Genomic DNA, 26401 nt, shown 5'->3' on the forward strand with positions numbered 1-26401 from the left:
ATCACACACTGTGCCTTCAAGTTTTGCAGTTTTAGGTATGACAGCAAAACTAGCACGAATTTCTTTTTCTTTCTTCACAATTTCACAGATAGAAGATTCACTTACTGTAGCTCTCAGCACCCTCAGCATCTGATTTTTTTCTCTCTTTATTAAGAAGAACTTTCATCTTTTCACTTAAAGAAAGCACTTTACGGCTTCTCTTTTGGCCTATCTGAATTGCCAGCATCACTACTCCTGCACTTTGGTGCCATTATTAAGTAAAACCAAGATTACTTCACAAACACTGCGATACAGTGACAGTCAGTACAATAACCTAGATGGCTATGGGGCGGGGGGGCGGGGGGAGGTGTACATATATGGCGTGGAAACACTGGACAAAGGGAGGGTTCACATCCTGGGTGGGATGGGACAGAGCAGGACGGTGCAAGATTTCATGTTACTCAGAAAGCATGTGATTTAAAACATGAATTGTTTATTTCTGGAATTTTCCATTTAATATTTTTGGACTGCAGCTGACCACAGGTAGCAGAAACCATGGAAAGCAAAACCCTAGATAAGGGGAACTACTACACAGAGCTATCCTCTCAGGGATTACTTGGTTAAGAGGAGAAACCTATGAATATCACTCAATCAAAAAGATAAATTTCCTTAACCAGTGATCAAAATAAGCCTCACTAACAGTGAACTTGAAACTGTGACACTTCCAATGTGAAACAGCAAGTACACAACAACACCCATAAAGCAGTTTCACCAAAAATATTTAACTTGAATTATATCTTGGGGAAAGTCCAAAAACAAAAAAAGCCAAAACATGGACTACTCTGTAAGACAACTGGCCCAGACTCTTCAAAGGATTATAAAAAGCAAAAAGTCAAGGGGACTCTTCTAGATAAAAATAAGTTAAATAACATCCAAGTGCAAAACATGAAATCTTGATCAGATCCCTGACCAGTAATGATGATGAAGATATTTTTGTAACAGGGGATCTGAACACTAGGTAATATTATGAAATGTTATTAAGTAATTGTGGGGACAGAGCCCCAGAAAGTAGTTTACAGGCTCTCGGCCTCACGTGAAGGGGTACTGGCTCGGGTGGTAAATGGCCGTCGGCTGTGGCCAGTTAGCCAATTGGCCGCTGGTATAACTGCTGCGACTACGGAGGACTGCCGCAGAGCCGAGGAGAGCGGAAGAGGAGAGCCGAGAGAGAGGAACAGAGGAGAGGAGAGAGGAGAGGAGAGTTGTTGGTCGGTCGGTTGGCGGAAAGGCGGACGGCAGGTCGCGCGTCCGGTGAACCCAGCCTCCAGTGAGACCGTGGTGGTATGATTCCCCTACCTATGGCTCCGTGGGTGTTCCTTTTTGGCCTCACCATATCCTGCATTCTTGTGTGGGGAGCGGGAGCAGAGACCCCACAGGCCACCCCGCCTGAAAGATGGCGCGGTGAGAAGGCCTCCGCGCACGACAAATGGCCCAGCGAGCAGGATCTCCCGCCCGACAAATGGCGCAGCGAGCAGGGTCTCCCGCACGACAGTAATATTATGAAATTCATATTGGATAATACTATTATATTGGAAATACATATTGGATCAGGGGTGTCCAAACTTTTTTCAATGTTTTTCACCAAGGGCCATATGTGGTAAAATGCACAAACAGCCGGGCCACTCACTTGAGGTGATGTATTGCCTCACTTGGTTTATTTCAGTAAACTACATATATTTTTGGAATTTGCTGTGGGCCAATTAACAATGGATTGCAGACTGCAGTTGGCCCACGGGCCACAGTTTTGACACCCCTGTATTAGATGATATTATAACACAAATTTTAGTATTGTGGTTGTATAGAATATTCTTTTTTTATAGTCTTAGGCAATGTATACTGAAGTATTTGAGAGTGAAATGTGTGCATGACTACAAAGTGAATATTTGTGTTTATACACAAGTGTGTATATGAGTACACACATGCGCGTGCATATATTCAGAGAGAGAATGAAAACTGTTGAATCTACATGAAGAGTATATGGGTATTCACTGTGCCATTCTTTCCAATTTTCTGCACAGGTCTGAAATCTTCCAAAATAAAAACTAAGTAAAGAATAAATATAATCAAGTGATTTGTCTCTGTAACATCAAAAGAACTTATTAGTTCCCCTTCTCTATTGAACAAACCTTTTGATGTAATTCAGGCACGTTCTAACCTAAATAGCTTGAAGTGAAGTGTTGGGTCTAAGCACCGAGAGAAAGCACACTCACAATGAAGGCAGGCGAGGCACTGCGCAGCTAGGAAGCCCACAGCTTTCCTCTCTGGACCCAGCACTCTCATCTCAAGGCTGCAAGGCCTCTGCTTCCTACTGTTTGTCTGCTTCAAGTTTCTGCTTCTCTTTTACACCTTAGTTATGTGTTACTGATCACATGGTTGCAACACAGCATAAACAACCTGGACAGTCAGAAGAACTAGTCCTTTCATCTAGTTCTGCCATTAACTAGCCAACTACAACCTTGGACAAGTTATTTAGTTCAAATTTTTCGGTCTGCATCACTCATTTGAGGGGTGATCACTAAGGTACCTCCCAGCTCTTTTGAGTTTTTGAATTCAGTCTTACTTTCATAATTGAAGGCTTTCTTAGCTAAAATTTTCATTAATTGTAGATTCATATGCAGTGTTAAAACAAAGTACACTTTGCTCAGTTTCCCCCAATGGTAACATATTTTGCAAAACTATATATAATATTACAACTAGGATACTGCCATTGATACCATTCTTACATTTCCCCAGTTTTACTTGTATTAATTTTCATGAGTGTGCGTTCATAACTTTTTATTCCATTAATCTACAAGGTAAGCTATTAAGTACTTGAGGAATCAAATGTAAAATAAACAAAAGTCTGATTGTGTTTACTTTTTAAACCATCCTGTACCAACTATTTCAATAATCTAATCTTTATTTTCACCATCAAATTCCAGTTGGGATCCCAGAGCAAACACATGTACAACTAACACATTAACACTGACGCTTCTGCAGCACCACTGCAACTAACTTTGGAAGAAGATCCCCTTTCATCAACCTAAATGGAAGATTTGTCTTTTCCCATGTAGAACAATTCCCCATGCTCTAGAATTGAGCGGAAAAAAGAAGTGAGAACTTTGCCTCTAACAGTTAGCCCACTAGACTGTCCCAGACAAAATATTTCCATGCAAACACTTCTTAAAGATTAAATAAAGAGAAAAAAAATTTTCTTATACGTTATCAATTAAAAAAAAACATTTAAAAAGCAACTATAAAACTTCTAGGAAAAAACATAGAAGAAATCTTTGCAACCTTAGATTAGGCAAAGATTTCTTAATAAGATACCAAAACCATGATCCAAAAAATAGGTAAACTGGACTTCTCAAATTTTTAAATTTCTGCTCTTCAAGAGACAGATAAGAGAATGAAAAGACAAGCCACACATTGGGAGAAAATATTTGCTAATTATGTATCTGATAAAGAACTTATACTGTAAATACATGAAGAACTCTCAAAATTCAATATTAAGAAAATGCAATTTTAGAACTGGGCAAAAAATTTTAAAAGATACTTCATCCAAGTGTATGAATGGCCGGCCAATAAGCGTATGAAAAGACACTTCAGTATAATAACTCATTAGGTAAACGTAAATTTAAACCATAATAAGATACTGGTACACACCTATTAGGATAGCTTTTCTTGAACACTGACAGGAACACACACTGGATTGCCTAGGAACTGAAACTAACACACTGCTGGTGGGAACACCAGAAATAAAATTGTTTTCCAAAGTTAAACACACATTTACTATATGATTCAACAATCATAAGTATTCACACAAACCGTCTGAAAGAGAATGCTTAAGCAACTTTATTCATGATCACCCAAACTAGAAACAATTCAACTGGTCTTCAACTAGCACATGAATAAACAAACTGGTTTGTCCCAGTAATAAATATTATTTGGCAATAAAAATGATGGAAGTGCTGATAAACGCAACAACAACATGAATCTCAAATACATTATGCCAGGTAAAATAGCCAGACACAAAAGGTTACATACTATGATTCCATTTATATGGCATAGCCAAAATTATAGGGACAGAAAACAAGTACTGTATTTTGCCGTGTAAAATGAGCACTTTTTTGCCAAAATTTGTGAGGGAAAAATAAGGAAGTGCATTATACATGGGTAGTACTAATTTTGTATCTATGTTTTTGATTCTTTTATTTATGCTTATGAGTTAAAAGTACAATAATAAATGCTAAAATTCCTTCATAAAACAAAAAAACAAGTACCTAAATATAAACAAAAATTTGAATTAAGAAATTAAAATGAAAGCTCTTTTTCCCTGCAAGTTTGGGCCAAAAACGTGGGTGCGTATTATATACATGGGAGCACATTATATATGGGGTAAGTGGTTGCCAAGGGCTGGAGAAAAGGGTTAAATACAATGAAGAATGAGGACGATTTCCTGGGTGATGAAGCTGTTACAAACCTTAATTGTGGTAGTGATTACGCAACTGTGAAAAGTTATAGAAATGCATATTAGATGGGAGTGGGAGGAGGGTTAACATATATATAAATTATACATGAATTAAAATAGTGAAAAATTCCAAATTGTTTGGAAAACAATTTGGCGGTTTCTTATAAAGTTTAACATACACTTTTCATAGCATATTCCTTTGCTAGACATTTATTCAAGAAGAGGATTGAAAACGTATGTCCACACAAAAACTTGTATGTATGTTACTATACTCAGTGCTTCTACGCATAATTGCCAAAACCTGGAAACTCAAATGTCCATCAGCAGGAAAATGGATAAACTGTGGAACAGCCATAAAATGGAATACTATTTAGCAATTTAAAAAATGAACCACTGATAACACACAAAATGGCTGCACCTTAAAATCATTATGCTGACTGAAAGAAGCCAGATACAAAGAACACAAACTGTTAAGACTATTTATATGAAATTCTAGGAAAGGCAAACTAGTCTCCAGTGACAGAAAGTAGATCAATGACTGCCTGAGACCAGAGGGGTCAACTGCCAAAGGACACAAGACAAATTTTGATAATAAAAACGTTATATATATTGATTGAAGTGGTAGTAGTTATAAGGGTGCATGCATTTGTCAAAACTCAAGCTACACACTTAAAAAGCGTGTACTTTATTGTTATTTATAGTTCAATAAAATTGACTTAAAAACCAATCTGTCGATGGACAATCTGAAAATGAAAGAAAACAATTCCACTCACAATAGCAACAAAAAGAATAAAATATTTCACAATAAATGTAACAAAAGCACAAGGAAGTTACAAAACACTGTTCAAAGAAATTAAAGATCTAAATAAATGGGAAAACATCCATGTTCATGGATTAGAAGACTTACCATTGCTAAAATGGTTAATACCCACCCCCCAAACTGATCTACAAAAGCAACACAACCCCTACCAGAATCTCAGCTATGTCTTTGTAGAAATTAGGGTTTCCAGGCAGGAATTCCCGCCTGTTCGCAGGAATTTTTTTCGCTTTTCCACTCCTAAATCCCGAGAAAAGCTGGTTGGGAAATCAGGAAAATTGGTTCCTTGAACCTAGGTGGTTGGTAGTATCGGCTGCCAATTTGTGGAAACGATTCATCATTGGAGAACAGAAAACTGTTTATATCTTGGAATTCAGGAATGGGAAAGTGAGAAAAATTCCTGAGAACGGGTGGGAATTCCTGCCTAGAAACCCTAGTAGAAACTGAAACTGTGTAGAAATGGACAAACTGATTCTAAAAGGACCCAGTATATACAAAGGAGGACAACTCAAATTTCCAGATTTCAAAACTCACTACAAAGCATCATTAATCAAGACAGAGTGGTACTGGCACAGACATATAAATCATTGAAACATAATTCAGAGTCTGGAAATAAACCTGTATATCCACAGTCAACTGATTTTCGACAAGGGTGCCAATACCATTCAATGGGGAAAGAACAGTCTTTTCGACAAATGGTGCTGGGACAACTGGATAGCCATATGAAAAAGAATCAAATTGGACCTTTACAACAAAAAAATTCTTAGAAGAAAGCATAACGGTACATCTTTATGACTTTGGATTTGGCAAAGGATTCCTAGGTATGACACTAATAGCATGAGCAACAAAAGAAAAAGTTTAAAACTTCTGTTCTTCAAAGAACATCATCAAGAAAGTGAAAAGACAATGGTATTATAACAGTTACATATGATTGTCAGAGAGGTAGCAGATTGTGAGAGGGGTGCTGATCCACGCTGAAATAATTTGAAAAAATTATGCTAAGTGAAAAAAGCCAGTCACAGAAGATCACACGTGGAGTCTTTCCGTTGTGAACACAAAATACAGTGAATGCTGCTGCCGAGTGCCATCCAACGGAAAGGCAAGGATCTCAATATGGGAACTGGCACACCAACCTTAGTAACACTGTGTGACAAGTGTCAACTTGTTCAGTGCAGTCAGTCAGGGGTGAGCTACGGTTGAGAGGTGTGTTTTAAAGTGTGCCATAAACCATCCTCCATCATGACAACGCTCTATGTTACACATCGCTCCTGGTACGAAAATGTGTCAAATAAAAACATTATGGTGTGTCCTCGGCCACCTGATTCCCTGGATCTGGCACCATGCGAGTTCTGGCTCTTCCCCAAAGTCAAAATGACCATGAAAGGTAAACATTTTGAATTGATTCAGGACGTCGAGGCAGCCATGACAGCGCAATTAAATACACTCACGAAAGAGGACTTCCAGGATTGCTAGAAAGGGGCAAGAACAATGGGATGTGTGTTCAAAGCCACTTTGAGGGGGATTAATGGCAATGTGTCTCTTAGTGTAACCAATTTTTTTTACTTCAACATTCACCATATTATTTGTTCACACCTCGTACTATGATTCCATTCATTAGGAAAGCTTAGAAAGGAGTATTTACAGATACAGAAAGTATATTAGTGGGTTTTTATGGCTGGGGTAAAGGGTGAGATGGGGAGGTAGCAGTGATGGCAAGAAGGTGGGGGTGTTTTTTTGGGGTAATGACAATGTCCTAAAATTGACTGTGCTGATAGTTATACCAATCTGTGAATATAAAACCCACTAAATTATATAAATGGGTGAATTGTACAGTATTAAGTATAAGGTATATGAATTATACCTCAATAAAGCCATTAAAAAATGTACTCAGCAATCACTTTAATCCACATATGATATAGATTTAAAAACATTTTGTTGCATTATACTTTCATTTCAAAATAGTATATTAGGTCACAAACATCTTTATTAAATTCCTCTCTCCTAAATGATCCTCAGTTATATCCTTAATTACCATCATCATAATTCAAAATCTAACATGAAATAAAAACTTAGTAACTACTAGTTGTTGAAATCTGCTTGTGCGGCCCTGATGCCTTAGCTCACTGAATCTCATTGTAATTCCATGGAACAAGGGACAAACCTGCCTACGAACAAGCAGAGGCTCCGAGAGGTTAAGTAGCTTGTCCAGACCTGGAGTACAGTCTGGACGGGATGGAGCCAGTGTTATTCTAATAAATTTTCTCTTTTCTTATTATTTCACCTGATACACTTGCAGCTTGAAGTTTAACTCATTTTACCAACCAGACACAATGTGTGAACCAGGAGAGAGGTGTGGGAAAACATGCATAAAAATCATTGTGGGGACAAGTGAGAGTATTTGAAATGGACTGGTTCGATGCTATTTTAGAATTATTAGTTATTTTAAATGTGCGCATGTTGTGGTCATTTGAGAGAAGGTCCCTATTCGTAGAAAATGCATGCCAAAAAGCATATTTGGGGTAAAGTATGGGCACATTGCCACCTTAATTTCTAATGATTCAGCAAAAAAGAAAACAAAGCTAATGTGGTGAAATGTTGACAACTGGTCAATGTGTAGGTTTGAAATTTTTCAAAGTAAAATGAAAAAATAAAATCTGGAGCTTTAAACATGATTTCACACTGTGAATATTGTTATACATCCACTTCAAAACACTTCCAAAAAAGAAAAAACATTTTATAAAATTATATTCTTATTAGATACTAAATCTTTTGAATCAAACACTTAAAATCTACAAATAAAAACTATGAATGCCAACTTATAAATGTAAAAGGAATAACGGAATTTGAAAATAACTATTTGGTGATTATGATGTAATAATTGACTCAGCAAAGAATCACGCATGGATTAAAATTACTAATGGGTTAAATTTTTACGAGAAACAGGATGTTTACATAGTATCTCCCCCCCAGATATGTTTTAAAATTGTAAGGGAAAAACAGTAACTCCGCAGTGGAGAGCTCAGGCAGACATCATTGTAAATCAAGCGACTGAAGTGAAAATAATAAGCACCCCCAATATAATGGGACTGATCAACATCGCATAACTCCTGACAGAACGCACAAAGGACACAACACCCCTTTCTTTAGCACGCCTGCCAAAAACACAGGACCTCAATCTAATCCTGAGGGCACACCCAACAAACCCAAGGGGAGGGACAGTCAATAAAACGCATTCTTCCCAAAGGCCAAGGTCAGGAATGACAAAGACTGAAAACCCACTCTGGATTAAAGGAGCCCAGACACCCAAAAGCTAAATGCAGTACATGATCCTAGATTGAAAACCTGAGCCACAAAAATAATTTCTAAAATAATAATATATTAAAAATTCATAAATTAATTTAAATTATATATTAATATTACTGGGTCAGTTGGCAAAATCTGATATACTATTATCTACAGATCTTATTCAGTATTGATTTCCTGATTTTTATCATTGTGTTATTGTTATTATGAGAACGTCTGTGTTAAGACATAAAAACACTGAAATGCTTAGGGATGAAGAGGTATTATGTCTGCAACTTACTCTTAGAAAGTGTAGGGAAAAAATTATTATCGGTAAAGATGAACATATGGATGGAGGAGATAGAGGAGGAAGGGTGGGGATAGAAGGGGAGGTAATGATAAGGCAAATAGGGAACCTGGGTGAAGGTGCTCAGGAATCTTTTGTGTTCAAGTTTGACAACTTTTCTGTAAGTTTGACATTATCTTTTAAGAATTAACTACTTTTGTTATTGTGCCACTCTACTGTAACACTGGCTGGAGATTTTTAAACACTTTTTATTTTTAAACATGTTGACACATTCTGCACATAATTTAAGTAATTACCATGTTTCCCCGAAAATAAGACCTAGCCGGACCATCAGCTCTAATGCGTCTTTAGGAGCAAAAATTAATATAAGAACCGGTATATTTTATTATATTATATATTATATTATACCCGGTCACATATATTACACTCGGTCTTATATTTACTGTACAGTCTTACAGTAAAATAAGACCATGTCTTATATTAATTTTTGCTCCAAAAGATGCATTAGAGCTGGTGGTCTGGCTAGGTCTTAATTTTTGAGGAACTACACTAAGAGGAAAAACTGTTATTGTTTTCTGACTCAGTGCAGTGTTCTCTAGTTGTGCTGAAGGTTCCTTTTAACGTCACAATTATAGCTAAAATGTAGTTTCCCCTGCCTTCCGCCAGACCCCTAAGTAACACGCACTGGATAGCAATTACCCTCTCACAGCACTACCATCTAGTAGTTCCTTTACCAATAAACGTTTGGCATTTTACTGAAGATGAGTTTCCTGAGTTCGGGTCTGGGTTCTGCCACCTGCTGGCTGTGTGATCTTGGCCAAACCACTTCGCCTCTGTATGCCTCAGTTTCCTTACTTACAAAGTGGAATAAAGGTAATGCCTATCTCATGGGGAATTTAAAAAGGATATATACAACTGTAGCAGAAAAACTTGAACAATCTGATTAAAAATGGGCAGGAGATCTGAACAGACCTACTTTTCCAAAGTAGACAAAACACACAGCCAACAGGTACATGAAAAAGTATTCAACGTCACTAATTATCAGGGGAATAAATGCAAGTCAAAACCACAATGAGGTGTCACCTCACACCTGTCAGAATGGTCATCATCAATAAATCAAATAAGTGTCGGCAAGGCTGTGGAGAAAAGGGAACCCTCATACACTACTCGTGGAAACGTAAATTGGTGCAGCCACTATGGAAAACAGTATGCAGGTTCCTCATAAAATTAAAAATAGAACTACTTCTGGGTACTTATATGAAGGAAATGGAAACAGTATCTCGAAAAATATATCTGCACCCCCATATTCATTGCAGCATTTACAATAGCGAAGACCTACATGTCCACTGACAGGTAAATGGATAAAGAAAATGTGACGTACATGTATGTACAATGGAATATTATGTAGTCATAAAAAAGAAGGAACTCTTTCATTCGCGTCAATGTGGATGGACCTTGAGGACATTATTCTAAGTGAAATAAGTCACAGATAAAGACAAATACTGTATGATCTCGCTTATATGTAAAAACTTAAAAAACAAAAACAAACAAAAAAAAAACACTGAACTCATAGATACAAAGAACAGACTAGACTGGTGGTTGTCAGAGGTGGGGATGGGTTTGAGCAAAATGGTGATGGGGGTCAAAAGCTACAAACTTCCAGTTAATAAGTCTGATGGATGTAACGCACAGCATGGTGTCTGTAGTATATAATACTGTACTGTATATTTGAAAGTTGCTAATAAAGTAGATCTTAAAAGGTTTTATCATAAAAGATTTTCTAACTATGTATAGTGATGGACGTTAACTAGACTTATTGTGATGATGACATCGCAATATGTACAAATATATTTTTGTACACCTGAAATGTATTTATTTTACTATAAGACCGGGTCTTATATATAATATGTATTTTTTATATATAATATATTTTATATATTATATATATATATATAAATATACATAAAGTATACAATATTTTACTATAAGACCGGGTCTTATATAATATATATTTTTATATATTTTATATATTATATATATAAATATACATAAAGTATGTAATATTTTACTATAAGACCGGGTCTTATACTAATTTTTGCTCCAAAAGACACATTAGAGCTGATGGTCTAGCTAGGTCTTATTTTCAGGGAAACACGGTAGTATATGTCAATCATATCTCAATAAGAGTAAAGAATATGTAAGTTGATGTATGAAAAACACTGGAAGCAGTCAGTGCCTGCTTCCTGTTAAGCTTTTATCAAGAATTATAAGATAAAAAATAACTATAAAGAAATCTTAAGACTTCAAATACAGAAGGTAACAACACAATGCTAATGATTAGAAACACTAATTCTAATCTGGGAGAGAAAGAATCTCTCTGTTCGTGGTTGTTATGATAGTAAACAACTAAAAATAACCATAATGCCCCATAGAGGATTAGTTAAATAAGTAAGAGTATGAATATTCTGCAGCTATTAAAAATCATAATGTATGTGCTGAAAGGGCATTCTGTGTCATGTAATGTTGTTAATTGAATAAAACAGGATTCAGAAGAGTATGTGAAATAGGATCCTACATTTATAAAATATTTTATACACACACACAAAGTAAGGAAGTGTTAGGCTCTTTGGGGGGCATGGAATGCAGGCCCCCTCAGATGCTGGGGATTCCTATAGGATATACACCAATGGACTTCCTATTAATTCCTATAATGCTGGGTTCTCTGTTGCTGCCCCCTCATATGCAGGATTTTGGCTTGCACTGTGGTTTCTCACTGTGACCTTTTAGCTTCTTTTCCACACTAACTCGATAATCCTCGTATTTCCTAGGTTACATTGCCAAGAACGGAAATTTGATTGACCCAGTTCATCTTTTCTTGCAAGATGTGTTAGACTACTAGCCAGGATATAAATACACTTGACCCAGGAGGAGGGAGAAGCGAAGTGGCCAGTAGCACTGCCAGATAACCTCTAAAAATTTTTGTAGAGCCAGTGGGAGATAAAACAAACAAAAACTACCTTTCTTTCAGTTGAGCTATAACTTCCCTAAGCACTGGGAACGTGTAATTAGACAGAACACCTCACAACCTTATTTGTACATAAAGTCCCATTACAAAAGGATCAGAGTCCCATTAGGTCTCACAGATCATTAAATACCTAACAGAGAGAAATAAAAACTGAAGTATTCCAAACAATCAATAGTTAAGCAATAGTAAACCTAAGTCTAATGATAAAAAGGGTATATTTCTGTGTCCGGATTTTCATCTTTATTGTACTAATAAACAGGAAGCTGAAACACTGAGCAACTGACAATCATAGGGTAGGGTAACCACCCCCCACTCCCCGCCCCCAACAATCAGAGGGGATGGAACAGAAAAAAGGATTGCTAGTATAAAACACAGAGCAGAATTTAGAAACAGGCTGGTTTTTCTTTTTAAAAATAGGGGATTGGTGGGTGTTCTACAATCAATATCTTCAGTCCAACACCATAATGCTAACCATGTAGGAACTAGGGTTTCTTTTTACAATAGTTATATATTATTTGTGATAAAGTTTTTTGTTTTGTTTTTTTGTTTGTTTTTTGTTTATTTTTATTTATTTTTTTATTGGGGAAGGGATACAGGACTTTATTGGGGAACAGTGTGTACTTCCAGGACTTTTTTCCAAGTCAAGTTGTTGTCCTTTCAATCTTAGTTGTGGAGGGTGCCGTTCAGCTTCAAGTTTTTGTCCTTTCAGTCTTAGCTGTGGAGGGCACAGCTCAGCTCCTGGTCCAGTTGCCATTTTCTAGTTGCAGAGGGGACAGCCCACCATCCCTTGCGGGAGTCAAACCGGCAACCTTGTGGTTGAGAGGACGCGCTCCAACCAACTGAGCCATCCGGGAGGCAGCTCAGCTCAAGGTGCCGTGTTCAATCTTAGTTGCAGGGGGCGGAGCCCATCATCCCTTGCGGGACTCGAGGAATTGAACTGGCAACCTTGTGGTTGAGAGCCCGCTGGCCCATGTGGAATCGAACCGGCAGCCTTCAGAGTTAGGAGCACAGAGCTCCAACCACCTGAGCCACCGGGCCAGCCCATTTTGTTTTTTTAAGTTCTTTCTTTTCCACCATTTTCTTAAGCTTCTTAGGTAGCTCTTTTCCTCTCTCCCTCCAAGAGAACTCTCCCCCTTTCAAACAGCCTTCTCTGAAGTCATCTTTGACCTCTTCAAATCACCAATTCAATGGCTGTGTTCAACTATCATTTTCCTGTATTTCTCCGCATCGCCCAGCGAGCTCTGCAGACTTGGAGCTGCAGAATCCATCCTTTGACCATCAGCAGCGCCACTACCGGAGTCTTCCCCACATCCTTCACTGAGCTGCTTGCCATACCTGCCAGGAGCCACCTCCCTCCAGAGCACGTTACAGGATAGTCCAGTGTTTTGTAAGTTGCTGTTAGTACAGCATCTCTTGCCTTGCAACTAAAAGCTTCAACTGACACAGCCTTCTTCATGCACTCCGATATTGGTGGTCATCTGTTCCTACCTATTCTTCAGTAACACCAGCGATGAACGTCCCTTCCTATTACCAGTACCTTCAGCATTTCACACCCATTCCAATAGTTAGCCTTTCTTCCTCCACTATTTCTATTCCAGCTACGAACATCAGATTTAATGTAAAACATTTAGTCCACAGGACATTCTTAGTCTGAAATCGTATCACTCTTGTCTTCAGTGCCTGAATAACATGATAAACATGAGAACCTGGCATTCCAAGCTTGCTACCACGTCCCACCGACTGTCTCTCAGCTGGTTTTATCAGCCCTCTGTAAAAAAAGAACACTGATCTAGCTAGCTATACTGACTTATTCAACATGAACCTCTAAGTTCTCCCTTCTCCAGGAAGCATTTCACTCATGATCACTGCCTGCCTCTGAACTCCTACAACAATCATATTCTCTTATCACTCGTGTGGCACATAACAGGTTTTATATTATCATTGTTCCCCATTCACCCTTTTTAAACAAACATACTCTAATTCCCCTGGGCAGTGAGAGAATAGCAATCTTGCCACATATCTCTGCAACCTTAATATTAATAATGATGACAACAGACAGAAGGAATACTGATTGGGATTTGAGATTTTCCTTTTCTTTTTAATTCCATTATTACTTTAAAGAGTTACATATTGCAGAAATTCAAGTACAGTTAGGGGTAAATGAAGATGGGTTCCATCACTGAAAGTGATGAAAATCCACTGTTATGAGGGCACAGGTATCATCATCATCAATCAGGACATTCCCTCCCTCCCAACCCCTAACATCTTGTAAGGAAGGCTGGGGAGCTGCTTTAACACACAAACAAAACAGAGAGAAACATAAAAAACAGAGAGAAAAGCCTTACAGAAACAATGTGAAAAAAACTAACAAGTTTGTGTCTAAGAAGGAAAAAATCCAAAAATAAATCCTTTAATTATGGCATCAGGTGAAATTTTTCTTTAAATCACCCTTTACCCCCTACCCAACTCCCACACACGCAGGAACCTCCTTCCGAGGCTGTTCCTCACCAGCAGCAGGCCTCAGCCGATGCTGTGGACTTCCCTAAAATCTCTGAAAGGTCCACAAACCCCACACAAGCAGCAGCTGGCCTTGGAGTGCCCTGGACCTCTTTGTAAGCAGCGGCTCCCAGCTGGCATTGGCGGCAGCCGGCCTTGGTTTGCAGCCTCTCCCAGGTGCCTCCAAGCCCAGCAAAGGCAGAGGTTGACCTAGGCCTTCAGAGCCCCTCCCAAGAGTGCCCAGAACCAACAGCCCCAGTGGCCAGCTGCACACCACGCCAGAACATCACCCAATTATCTCCACAAAGGACACGCCCCAAGGGTGGACTCAGCAGGCACCAGAGCCCCAGTAAAACGAATCTCACTCCATGGGGTCAGCCCCCACACAACAGCTTGTCCTCTGTAGTCACCACCAGTCAGCCCAGCCAGTCAGCCTGAGGGTCAATTTCACCCACTGACCAAGGCTCAACTACAACAGGACACACACAACCCACACAAAGGACACCCCAGGAGCACCCAACCAGGGAGACTGAGCCACTGGGTCCCACAGGACACCTACTACGTAAGGCCACCCTGCCAAAACTGGGAACCATAGCTACCTGATATGTAGAAACACAGAGAGGCAGCCAAAATGAGGAGACAAAGAAGAATGTCCCAAATGGAAGAATAGGACAAAACTCCAAAAAAATAACTAAACGAAATGGAGGCAGGCAACCCACCAGAGACAGTTCAAAACAATGGTTATAAGGATGCCCAATGAACTTAGGGGGAGAACAGATGAAGTCAGTGAGAACGTCAACAAATATAGAAATCATAAAAAAGAACCAGTTGTAAATGAAACGTATCAATAACTGAAAAGATTACATTAGTTGGAATCACCAGCAGACTAGATGAAGAAGAGCATCAAATCAGCGATCTGGGAGACAAGGTAGCTAAAAACACCCCCTCAGAACAACAAAAAATAAAAAAAAATGAAGCTAGTTTAAAGGACCTCTAGGACAACATCAAGTGTAGCAACATTCACATCATAGGGGTACCAGAAGGAGGAGAGCCGGGAATTGAAAACCTATTTTCAAGAAAGAATGCCTGAAAAGTTCCCTAACCTGGCAAAGGAAATACACATACAAATCCAGGAAGCACAGAGTCCCAAACAAGATGCACCCAAACAGGCCCACACCAAGACACATTATAATTAAAATGTCAAAGGTTAAAGACAGAGGAAATCTTAGAAGCAGCAAGAGAAAGGCAGTTAATTACCTACAAGGGAGCCCCCTTAAGACTGTCAGTTGATTTCTCAACAGAAACTATGCAGGCCAGAAGGCACTGGCATGAAACATTCAAAGTAATAAAAAGCAAGAACCTACAACCAAGAATTCTCTACCCAGCAAGGCTGTCATTTAGAATTAAAGGACAGATAAAGAGCTAACCAGACAAGAAAAAGCTAAAAAAGCTCATCACCACCAAACCAGTATTACAAAAAAATGTTAAAGGGACTTCTTTAAGAAGGAAAAAAATAAAAACATGAATAATAAAACGGCAATAACTACATACCTATCAATAATCACTTTAAATGTAAATGGATCAAATGCTCATATCAAAAGATAGGGTGGTTGAATGGTTAAGAAAACAGAACAAACTGGTGGCTGCCAGACGGGAGGGAGTTGGGAAGCTGGGTGAAAAAAGTGAAGGGATTAAGAAGTGCAGACTGGCAGCTACTAAACAGTCATGGTACAGCACAGGGAGCATAGTCAGTAACATGCTAATAACTATGTAAGGTGCCAGGTGGGTACTAGACTAGTCAAGGGATCACTTCTTAAATTAAATGTCTAACTACTATGTTACACACTAAAACTAATACTGAATGTCAACTGCCACTGAAAAAAATTTTTTTTTTAAGTTTTTTTACACTAATCGAACAAGTTTGAAAAAAAAATAAATCACCATTTCCTCCATGTAAGTGTCCCCTGAACAAAGGACTCCAGGACACTGATTATAAAAATTGTCTCCCACACCTAAAATAATCTGCAATCACAACCCTTCAGGGAGACAGAAGACACACAATGGGAATGGGGGAGAGAAAAGATTTGCTTAAGTCGACCTGTTTGTTAATTTAGCACATTTTTTTGTGAAGCAAATCAACTGTCCTTAGTGCCATTGTTCCTGAAACAATGAACGCTCAGGGAAAGGAGTGTTCATTAAAAGGAACTGGTCAGGAGAAAAAAAACATTTGCAGTTAACCAGACTGCTTTAAGAGCATTCTCAATTTTAAGAACTTATACTATTCTCAGGAATTATTAATTGGAGGTGATTTAAAGGTTCAACATTAAAAAACATGAAGTGGTTAATGTAGTCATGACCCTATCACTTCCTCTATTTTCACTTATTTTTGGAGGTTACGGGTGGGGGGAAGGGCACAGAAGGATGCACAGTCTGTTGTGACAACCATTCACGCATTTAATTCAGGTGGCCACATGGCTCAGTGACATATTGCCAAGTCAGGCAATTACTCTGGCAAACCCACCCTAGGGAAAAAGTAGACCCAACGAAGCTCCTAAAAAGTCTGGGCTATAGAATCGAAGCTAAAAGCTGACCATTACAATGTGGCACTTACAAGAACATGACATCACTTAAACCAGCCAAGTATCATAAAGGTCACCTGAGGTCAGAGACTTTAAACAGGAGGATGAAACACTATCATCCATATATTTTTACATAAACCATATTACATTTTAAATGGGTGTGTGAATAATGAAGTCAAAACAAAGCACAAACGAGAATTATTCTGAAGGGTCATTTGCTCTGAGGAGAAAACTGCTTTTGTCTACAGAAGTGACTGACTTCACACCAACTTATTTATACAAATTCTGGGATTTATACCATAGCAGGCCAGAAATTCTAACCCTCCTTGGCCACAGCCCAAACAAACCCTAGGACATCACTAGAGGAGCACAATGAAGCAGGACAGGGAAAAAAAGGGGAGGGGTGACTAAGCCTTACTTCCCAGTCAAAAAAGATAAAGAACAAAAAAGAAGACACTGCGCCCGTGTGGGGACCAGATACCCTAAGATGGCAAAGGTGTACTTTGAGACGGACCCTTTCTGTAAGACACCTTCAAAAGCCACAGGTAAACGACAACACCCCTTTGCAGTTCTACAGTAGCTTTCTTCCAAGACTTACAGCCCTCCACTGTGCACTATTATTACTGCTTAACTCATCATCACTAGTTTTTTTCTCCAAACCAAAATAAAAATCTATTTCAATCCATGAAATATTTTGCCATACTTGACTAAGAGGAAAATCCAATGGGAGTAATCATGAAAAATATTTAGAGCGACAAAAAAGGTTCTGTCGTTGGCGTGCCCTAAATCAAAAAGTTTGATGGAATAATAAACTTTACATAACTTGATAGACGCATATGTACCAAATGAGCATGCAAGGGCAGGGAAAGACACATACACACACACCCTTCAGCTTAGATCCCACTGAACTTCTGACCTGGTCAGGACTAACGCCCTCCATAGTCCACCACTGCACAATGCTCAAGAGATTTGTCAAGAGCCTGTGCCCTGACAGGCGATGGCAGCAGCAAAAGGCAGCCTGGGGCCGTGCAACACCCCTTTTTCCACAACACACCCAATGGCCAGGCCCTGCCGGAGGGAGGACTGTCTTTACAGGACCCAGTCAGCTTCCCAACTGCCTCCAAACCACTCTTCTTCCCTTAAATTACTCCACAGGAAAGAAAAAACATTACATCTGTTTCCCAGGTTTCTGACATGTGCAACTGCTAATGACACACGTCTGGGAGCAACTTTAACTTCCTTCAATTTCTGTAAACAAAAATATTAAAGGTTTGCATTTAAGGTGAAAAATCGCTAATCAGAAGGAAAAACTCGTCTACCTCATATACAGGGTGACTTCTATACAATGACCAACACTTAAGCCTTCCCTTAAACCTCAGAGGAGTGTTTCTCAAGCAGGGCAATATGTCTGGATACAGTTTTATTTGTCACTGGGGCTGCTACTGGCACCTAAAGGGTAGAGGCCAGGGATGCTGCTGAACATCTGAAAATGTATATGACAGCTTCCCAGATCAAAGACTTATCTGGTCCAAAAAAACCAAAATATATATCAGTGCTGAGGCTGAGAAACCCTGAGCCCTAAATAAACCCACAGAACCCTGAGCTCAATATTATCATCCAACAATTCCTTTCTCAATTATAAGAACTACTGAGAAAAAAGACTTTCCCAAGTTTTCCAGTATAAATTAATATTTGTTAGAGGCTAATGTCAAGAAGATATGATAAAAGCGTCCAATGAAATATGAAAATACAGGGAAAGGGCAACACAGCTCTCTGAAGAGGGTGCAGTACTGAATGAAAGGTAAGCCACAAACCAGAAGCTGTAACTGGATTTCATTCAAAGTTCTAAGTATAAATCATGTTAAACATAATAGAAGAAAAAAAAGTGAAGGGAACATAATTCAAGACCTTGAACTTCCAGAATTCTGCATATCTTAGAATCTTAGCTCAGTCTGAGCACCTTGGAGATAGTGAAAATGCCAATCTTCAAGCCCTAAAAGCCATTGCCAAAGTAGCATATTTGCAGACCAAACTTCCACAGAAAGACAAATAAATTAATGTAAACCACAAACACATCAAAGTATGGATTTGCAGCGTTCACTTGGTACATTAATTTGTACCCTAACATAGCTCATAACCTTGATCTTAACCAGTGAGGTCAGCGATTTTCTGAATCAGCTAATAGTGCTATGCATGCTGAACAACATTCCTAGCATCATAGAATAAACCTAGCAAAAACCTAGGAATCGTCTAATCTAAAACTCCCATCTTATAAATCGGAGCATCTGAAGAAGTGATCTGCCTAAGATCACAACTCAAGTTAATGACAGAAATGGGCCCTCAATCCAGGTTTCTGACTCTCCATTTGATCCCTTTTGAAAACACATTCAATCACATCAACTAGATCCGATCTACATGTAAGACCATATAGTTAGAAGCCGTGCAGTTCTGTCCCCTTTGGCTCTGTCCACACTTAAGTTTTACGTTAACCAGCCTTTGCACTTGAGGTTTGCCAGCATTCTGTCAGTGCTCTTCAGCCTTACCCCTAAACTCACCACAAGAATCCAGCACTGAGCCTCTCCTGATCAAAGGTCAGACGGACGGCTGTACCCAATGCTGCCAAGTTGTATTTTAGGCTATCGTGTCCTCTAGAAAATGAAGCAAGACCGAACTAAACTCCCATCATAAAGCCAGCCAGATGCTAACACAGGCTGTCCTTCAGAGACGAGAGTACTGACGCTCCCAGCTACCCCTGTGAGCTTCATGTAGCAGGCAAGAACAACAAAAGAAGACTCCCCTTTCAAACTGTTGGTATAAAGAGAAAGGGACCCAGTATTCTGGACAGGTACACTGACTGAACAGTCTCCCCTTTCAGGGTTTCAAATCGCAGAGATGTGCCCCTCTGCAACTGACATCCTGTTCTTGGGCTTTTCTCCTCAGAGGAGAGAAGATCTTGAATCTTTTAAAAGACATTTATCGTCTGGTATCTTACATTAAATAGATTCATGTGACAAATTACTAATTTTTAAGTCCCTTATCTCCAAGCCTACTCAAACACCATTTTCTCAGTGAGGCAATACCTAATCATCCTATTTTAAATAGCAACAGCCCACCCCTCGACCTGGCCCTCTCTGTGCCTCCACCCTACTTAATTTTTGTCACCCTCTGACATACTCTAATTACCAATTTGTTACTGTGTCCTTCCTCTAAAAAGAGCGCAGGTATTTTGTGTTATGTTCACATCTGTAGCTCCAGCACCTACTGTGCTTCCCAAAAAATAAGACCTAGCTGGACAATCAGCTCTAATGCGTCTTTTGGAGCAAAAATTAATATAAATCCGGTCTTATTTTGTATTATATAAGACCCAGTCTTATATTATAGTAAAAAAAAGACCGGGTCTTATATTAATTTTTGCTCCAAAAGACGCATTAGAGCTGATTGTCCAGCTAGGTCTTATTTTCGGGGAAACAGAGTAGTATATTGCCCCTAGCACAGCAGATGCTCAAAAAATATTTGCTGAAAGGAATGAAATTGTGAACTTGTCCTTCTGTACTTAATTCAGCAGAAGTTTTAAAAGGATCTTCTGTGCCCACAGTACTAAGAAACAAAGAACTCTATCTAGATTGGTACTGTGGGAATCTCAGCCATTATTTAGGTCTAGTCCATCATTTCACAGATAATGAAAACTGAAGTAGAAACTGTGAGGTAGTAGCAACAACTCGAACTTAAAGTAGAAATCATATAAAATTGAGTATCCAAGTGAAAGTCTGCACGCAAGCAACTTAGCCTCTCTAAACTTCCAATTTCCTCATCTGTAAAATGAGGATAAGTCCTATCTCATGGCGATGGTTAAGGATGGCTAAGGATAAAATGAGTAACATTAGGAAAATATACAAAGTGCTATACAAGTGTCATTTATCACTATGCTATTTTGACCTGCTGTAGATCACAAGAACTAGTTAGTGGTACAATTACAGTAAGAGTTCAAGTTTCCTAACTCCTGGTCCAATGCATCTTCTGTCATGAAACTAGGCTTCTGATTCCCCAATTCAAGCCAACTTAGTCTTTCATCTAGTTCAGGGGCTCTTAACCTTTGTGCGCCTGGGGGACCTCTTTCAGAATTTGATGAAAGCAAAAGGCCCTCTCCTCGCACAGTTCAGATGTGCACACCAACACAAAATCTTTAGTTCACCCCAGGCCCAGGAACCACTGCTACGACTTACGTCCTAATAAGTTACCCTCAGCAATTTTATTACTTATTTCCACGCTTAATAATTCATGCGTTGGTGCCCCTAATTAAGAGGTTGGATCCAAGGAAACACCGAGTGGAATTCAGGAATCTAAATTAAAGACACTGCCCCCAGATCATCATGCTGATTAGTGAGGACTTTAACCACCTATAACCACACCCAGGGAGGGGACCCAAAGAAGGCAAAGGATTAAGTACTCAAAGGCAGGAAGGTCAGGAAAAAAAGCAGACAGGATGATCAGATGATTTTTTATCACGCTGCTATACTATACAAACCATTCAGGTAATTCTTCAGCACCCTTTTCAAACAGCCACCTAGAGGCCCCAAGGTCTCTTCTCTACAGAAAATATGCCCCAACTGTTTGTGATGGAATTTCTGCCCCCAACTCCACACCCATCACGATTAACTCCAGGCTAGATTATTAAAAATGATTCTATCCTCCCTCATCTTCCTTTGGTCAAGTAAGACACTATATTCACTGTAAAGAGCATTTGGCTAGGAAAAAGAAAAATCAGTATTAAATCTTTGGGGAGATCAATTCACCATTCTTTATTTCTCAAATCAGGACAAAATTTAACCAGCCTAACCCATTGGAATGTTACACGATTATAAAATACTTTAAGTGGTTCTGAAATATTAACAGATAATCTTCTGAGGCAAAAGAAGTGAGTTACAAGCTTCTACGGTTATCTCCCGGTTCCATGTTAAGTAAGCACCTACTAATAAATAGGTGCTTAATAATACCAACTACTGAACGCAATGTCATTAATCTACTGTTGTTCAGCTATATCTCAATCTCACCTGAAAAACAAAACCAACACCCAATCTATGGCACAAATATTATACATTGTGAGAATATTTGGGAATCTCTAAATTTGTTAACAATTAATAGCTTTTATCCCTCAGTGGTGGAAAACAGTGTTAACAGTTAACAACTTTTATCTTTGAGTGGTGGGATTATAAGTGACTTTAATTCTCTACTTATATTTTGTTATTATTTTCAAATCTTATGTAATGTTTATGTATTATTTTTAAAACCAGAAATTTTGAACAACTTAAAGTATTATGTATATATTCACATATTTTTGCTCTGATGACTACAGAACCCCAATTTGGGGGGGAGTGGGCAGCAACATTCAAGTCCTTAACATATCCCAAAAGCAACACTCAAGTATATGGACTCTTCTAAAGAAATCCTGTATGTTAAAGATTGATTAACAGAGTACAAAGTATTTTTATATACAAAAATAAAACTATCCATGCTTTGGGGACCAGTTCTCTAAGTGGGAGGTCTTGACTGCTTGCAGAATTGCAGCCTGAATACTCCCAGCTCTTCACCTAGCTAAGAGATCGCTTCACTTTAGATAAAAGAAGCCAAGTCCTTGAGGATACTGCTTCCTAAATTTTCTATAAACCCATGGGTTCAGCTTGGTGATCAAGGGTAAAAATGAGATCTTCCCCACAGGTGAAAACTGTCTTCCTAAAAGCTGATATCCAACTTCTACCACTTGGTATTACTCACCACTTTTATCTTTTAAGGTTGTGGTAAATTAAGACTGTAGGGCCTTTCTAGCTGACCTAACAGATACAGTGCATTAAAATTGTTTTCGTTTTTTTGGTCATTGGTTTTGTTTTTTTAAGACGGGCACAGCTCACTATGGTGGATCAAACCCGTAACCTTGGTGTTATTAGTACCACGCTCTAACGAACTGAGCTAACCAGGTTTGTTTTTTTTAACGAAAGGTCTTCTACTGCATCACAAATTCTAACCAAGGAATTGTTTCTCAAACTGTCAGGACAATAAACTACCAGATTAAAAAAAATCACCTAAGCAAAATAAAAATCAATTTATGTATACTTAAGAGAATCAAACTGTTAAGGTTTTTGGTGAGTTCTGCACTGTCACTGAGTCAAATTTGTTAGAAGCCTAAAAATATATTTTAAAATTTTAATTCCTGATAACTGAAAACTTTGTTAAAATTTACATTACCATTTCAAAACCCATCTTAAACGTGAGAAATGAGAACTATACAAGAACTGCAGAAAAAATTACTATCATTTGTTATCAATAAAACAGATATGGACAGTTATCAAAATGCATTCTAAATATTCATTCCTATTGCATGTATTTCAAACATCATACACATTAACAAAAACGTCAACTCCAAGAAAAGTCATCTCAAATAGCCCTGATCGTTCACCTGTAACAACGATTTTTCATTTCTATTGTACACATTTGACCTCCTTACAATTTCCTTTAGGAATTAAACCAGCTAATACTTAGAAACCACAACTTTACTTCTTAAGACATAAGACGAGTTAGAGTATTCTAGAACCTGTATCTGTAACAACTTAAGGTAAAATCAGTTACCTCTATTTTTCCATCAACAAAATGGGAATATATGGATTTTGAAAGATTAGTTTTTTTAGAATGGGTCCTTATGCTCTAAACTTGTAATTCTGCGCCACCTCGGTTTCATTAACTTGCAAGGAAGAAAATGGGCTGGGGGCAAGTTTACCAGCACCCAAGATGGCATTGTCGCAGGCAATTACCTCCCACAATAGCCACCATTTTGAGCACCAGGATATAAACTACGATTTTATACCACCTAAAAAAAACTACAGGTTTACCAGAATAATTATTAAACCTCTCTTGATTTTTAGCATTCCGAAAATTTTCATTTCTGTGGCCCCGTTTCTCTTCTTCGGTCAATATAAAAAGCTGTCCCACTAGAATTTTTAGTAAAAAGCGTGCTTGTTACAGTCACGATCAAACTTTGAAAACAAACACTATGATGGTACCTAAAATGCCCAAGTTATTATTACATCCCTAAAAACAAATCAGCCTACGATTTAATCACATATTGTTTTAATCAGCTTAAGGGAACTAAGAACAGATCGCAACAGCCAGTGAATGGTCCTAGTTTATCAGCCTCCATTCCTCTTCATTCTCCCAGTCTACGTCTTTTGATCTTTTTATTTTTCCGATTTCATTAACTCTGCAACAAGAATAAGTTCCCACACTTCATTCACAGGAGAAGCAAAAGATATTTCCGCAAACAACACTGAATCTAAAAATAAAGGTGAGGCAAAAATCTCAGGCGTAAACGAATTAAAATCAATCCGAAAATGGCAGAAAGATAGGTGGGGGGTGGGGAGATAACGATTTGTTCCTCCAAAAGTGATTCTTATTTTGATTACTCCATCAGCGAACCCAGCGGCAGAAACTGAAAAGAAAAACTGACCGACAGATTCCATTTATTTACCTTTGTCCAAAGGCAAAAGGTGGTAAGTCACTAACGCATATCGCCATAGGCGAGCAAGCAATTCAACCTGCCTACCAATCAAGTATTTCACACCCTCTTCCAAAAATAAAAATAAAAGGAGGATGCTGTTGGGCTAGTTGCTCTTTATGGCTATCGTGTACATTCCGTTCCTCACACTCCCGCCACCACCCCTGCTGCGAGGACCCCAGATTTCAGTCCGGTTATCACAAAGCCTCGGGTGTGAAAGCACCTTCGGCCTGGCCAGAAAGCAATCCTTTACTTCACGTTCGCCCAAAGGGATAATGGTGGCGAAACCGCCTCAAAAGAGCTCTCGAGGTCCCCGCATAAAGAGGGCTGTCTCTTCCGAGGGGAACAGCACTGTTAAAGGATAACGGAGTCCTAAACTTTCCCTCGGCAGCTTCGGAGCCACGAGCCGGGCTCCCGTCCCCGCCGCCCCAAGTTAGCCCAAAGCGCCCGCCGACGAGGGGACGAGCCTCTCCCGGCACAACGGCCCACGCCCGGCACCCCGTCCCGCACTGAGCAGCGAGCTCGCCGATTCCACCGCCCCCGAAGGGAGCGCGAGAAGTCCCGGGAGAGCGGCAGTCCCACTCCCACAAAAGCGCGCTCCCTCCGCCCTCCCGCCGCCCGCTCCGCCTCGCCCGAGCAGGCGCGGTGCGCTCGGCGGCCGCCCGCCAACATCCCGAGCCCGGACGCCCGCACTCGGCGGCCTCCGCCCACCCGCCCTCCGGCGCGATCCGCGCCTCGTGTCCCCACCGAGACCCGCCCTCCGGCAGCGGCTGCCGGCCCACGTCTCCGGCGCCCGCTCCCTTCCGCGCGGAGTTCCGGAACGCCCCGAGGGGCAGGGGAAGAGGGGCGCTCCGCGCGGCCACTCACCTCGATCTCAAAGTCGGGCAGGCGGAACGCGGTGCGAAAGAGCGAGCAGAAGTGCGCGATGGCCGGGACTTCCCACCAGGAGCGGAGCTCGCCCAGCCCGGCCGCGCCGCCCTCCTCCGGGCACATCTCCCGGCCGCGGCGGTGGCGGCGGCGGCCCCGAGCTCGACGCGCGCCTCGCGGCCCCACGCTGCCCGCCCGCCCGCCCGCCGGGACTCCCGCCGCGGCGCAGCGCCTCAGCTCCTCGGGCGGGGGCGGCGGCGGCTGCTCCTCCCGCTGCTGCCGCCGCTCGGCGTGTGCATGAGCTGAGGGCGGGCGAGCGCGCGGGGGGCGGCGGCGGCTCGGTTCCGAGTCACTGAGGCGGCTGCTGCTCCGGCTGCCCGCGGGCTCCGCGCGCTCGCCCCATCGCGCGGCTGCGGCGGAGGCTGCGGCCGCCTCCAGTCCTGTACAATGTAATCATCTCACCGCCGGGAAAAACAGATGGGGCTGGGGGCGGGGAGGGGGGGGAAAACGAGCGAAGGCCTGGGGGAGGGGCCGCCACGAGGAGGGGGCGGGGCTGCCCTACCACAACAACAACCCCCGCCCCCACGCCCGGCCCGGACAGATGCACGGGAAGAGAGGGGGAGGGGAGAGGGAACTAAACGCCCCAAGAAAGAAGAGCAGTGTGACTTGAAGGGAGCGAAGCGCAATCCTAGGAACTGCTGTGATCCCCACTTCGCCTTCCTGGTCTTGGGACTGAGAAGTTCAATGACTCTGCTGAATGACGATAATAAGGGTCTCTCCCCCCACACACTTGGCCTTAGTGGTCGCGTCCTTTTAAAGGGCCCGCTGGGTGGTGCTTTCCGTAGGGGCTAGATCCAGAAAGACGCACGTGTGGAAGTTCAGTATTATTGGTGCTATTGGACAACCAGTGGTCTGTGCACCCCAGGAATCTGAGGCTTAGAGAAATTAAGTGGTTTCCACCTGTTCTTTAACACTTTTATCCCATCCAAGAAGCTCTAA

General features: G+C 40.5%; 1 protein-coding gene across 2 annotated transcripts in view; it reads right to left on the reverse strand.

Annotated features, from left to right (window-relative positions):
- CECR2 (CECR2 histone acetyl-lysine reader) overlaps positions 1 to 25863 on the reverse strand; it is a 159764-nt gene extending 133901 nt beyond the window's left edge. Inside the window, exon 1 of one of the 2 annotated variants that reach the window (XM_019757226.2) lies at positions 25403 to 25863. In XM_019757226.2, the coding sequence (XP_019612785.2) occupies positions 25403 to 25528 (126 nt within the window). In that variant the 5' untranslated portion in view covers positions 25529 to 25863. The remainder of the gene's footprint in view (positions 1 to 25402) is intronic. The other variant, XM_019757225.2, reaches the window with a different exon arrangement.
- Positions 25864 to 26401: the final 538 nt, after the last annotated feature.

The sequence above is a fragment of the Rhinolophus sinicus genome, linkage group LG02 (assembly GCF_036562045.2).
Source record: "Rhinolophus sinicus isolate RSC01 linkage group LG02, ASM3656204v1, whole genome shotgun sequence".
NCBI classification, from domain to species: Eukaryota; Metazoa; Chordata; class Mammalia; order Chiroptera; family Rhinolophidae; genus Rhinolophus; species Rhinolophus sinicus.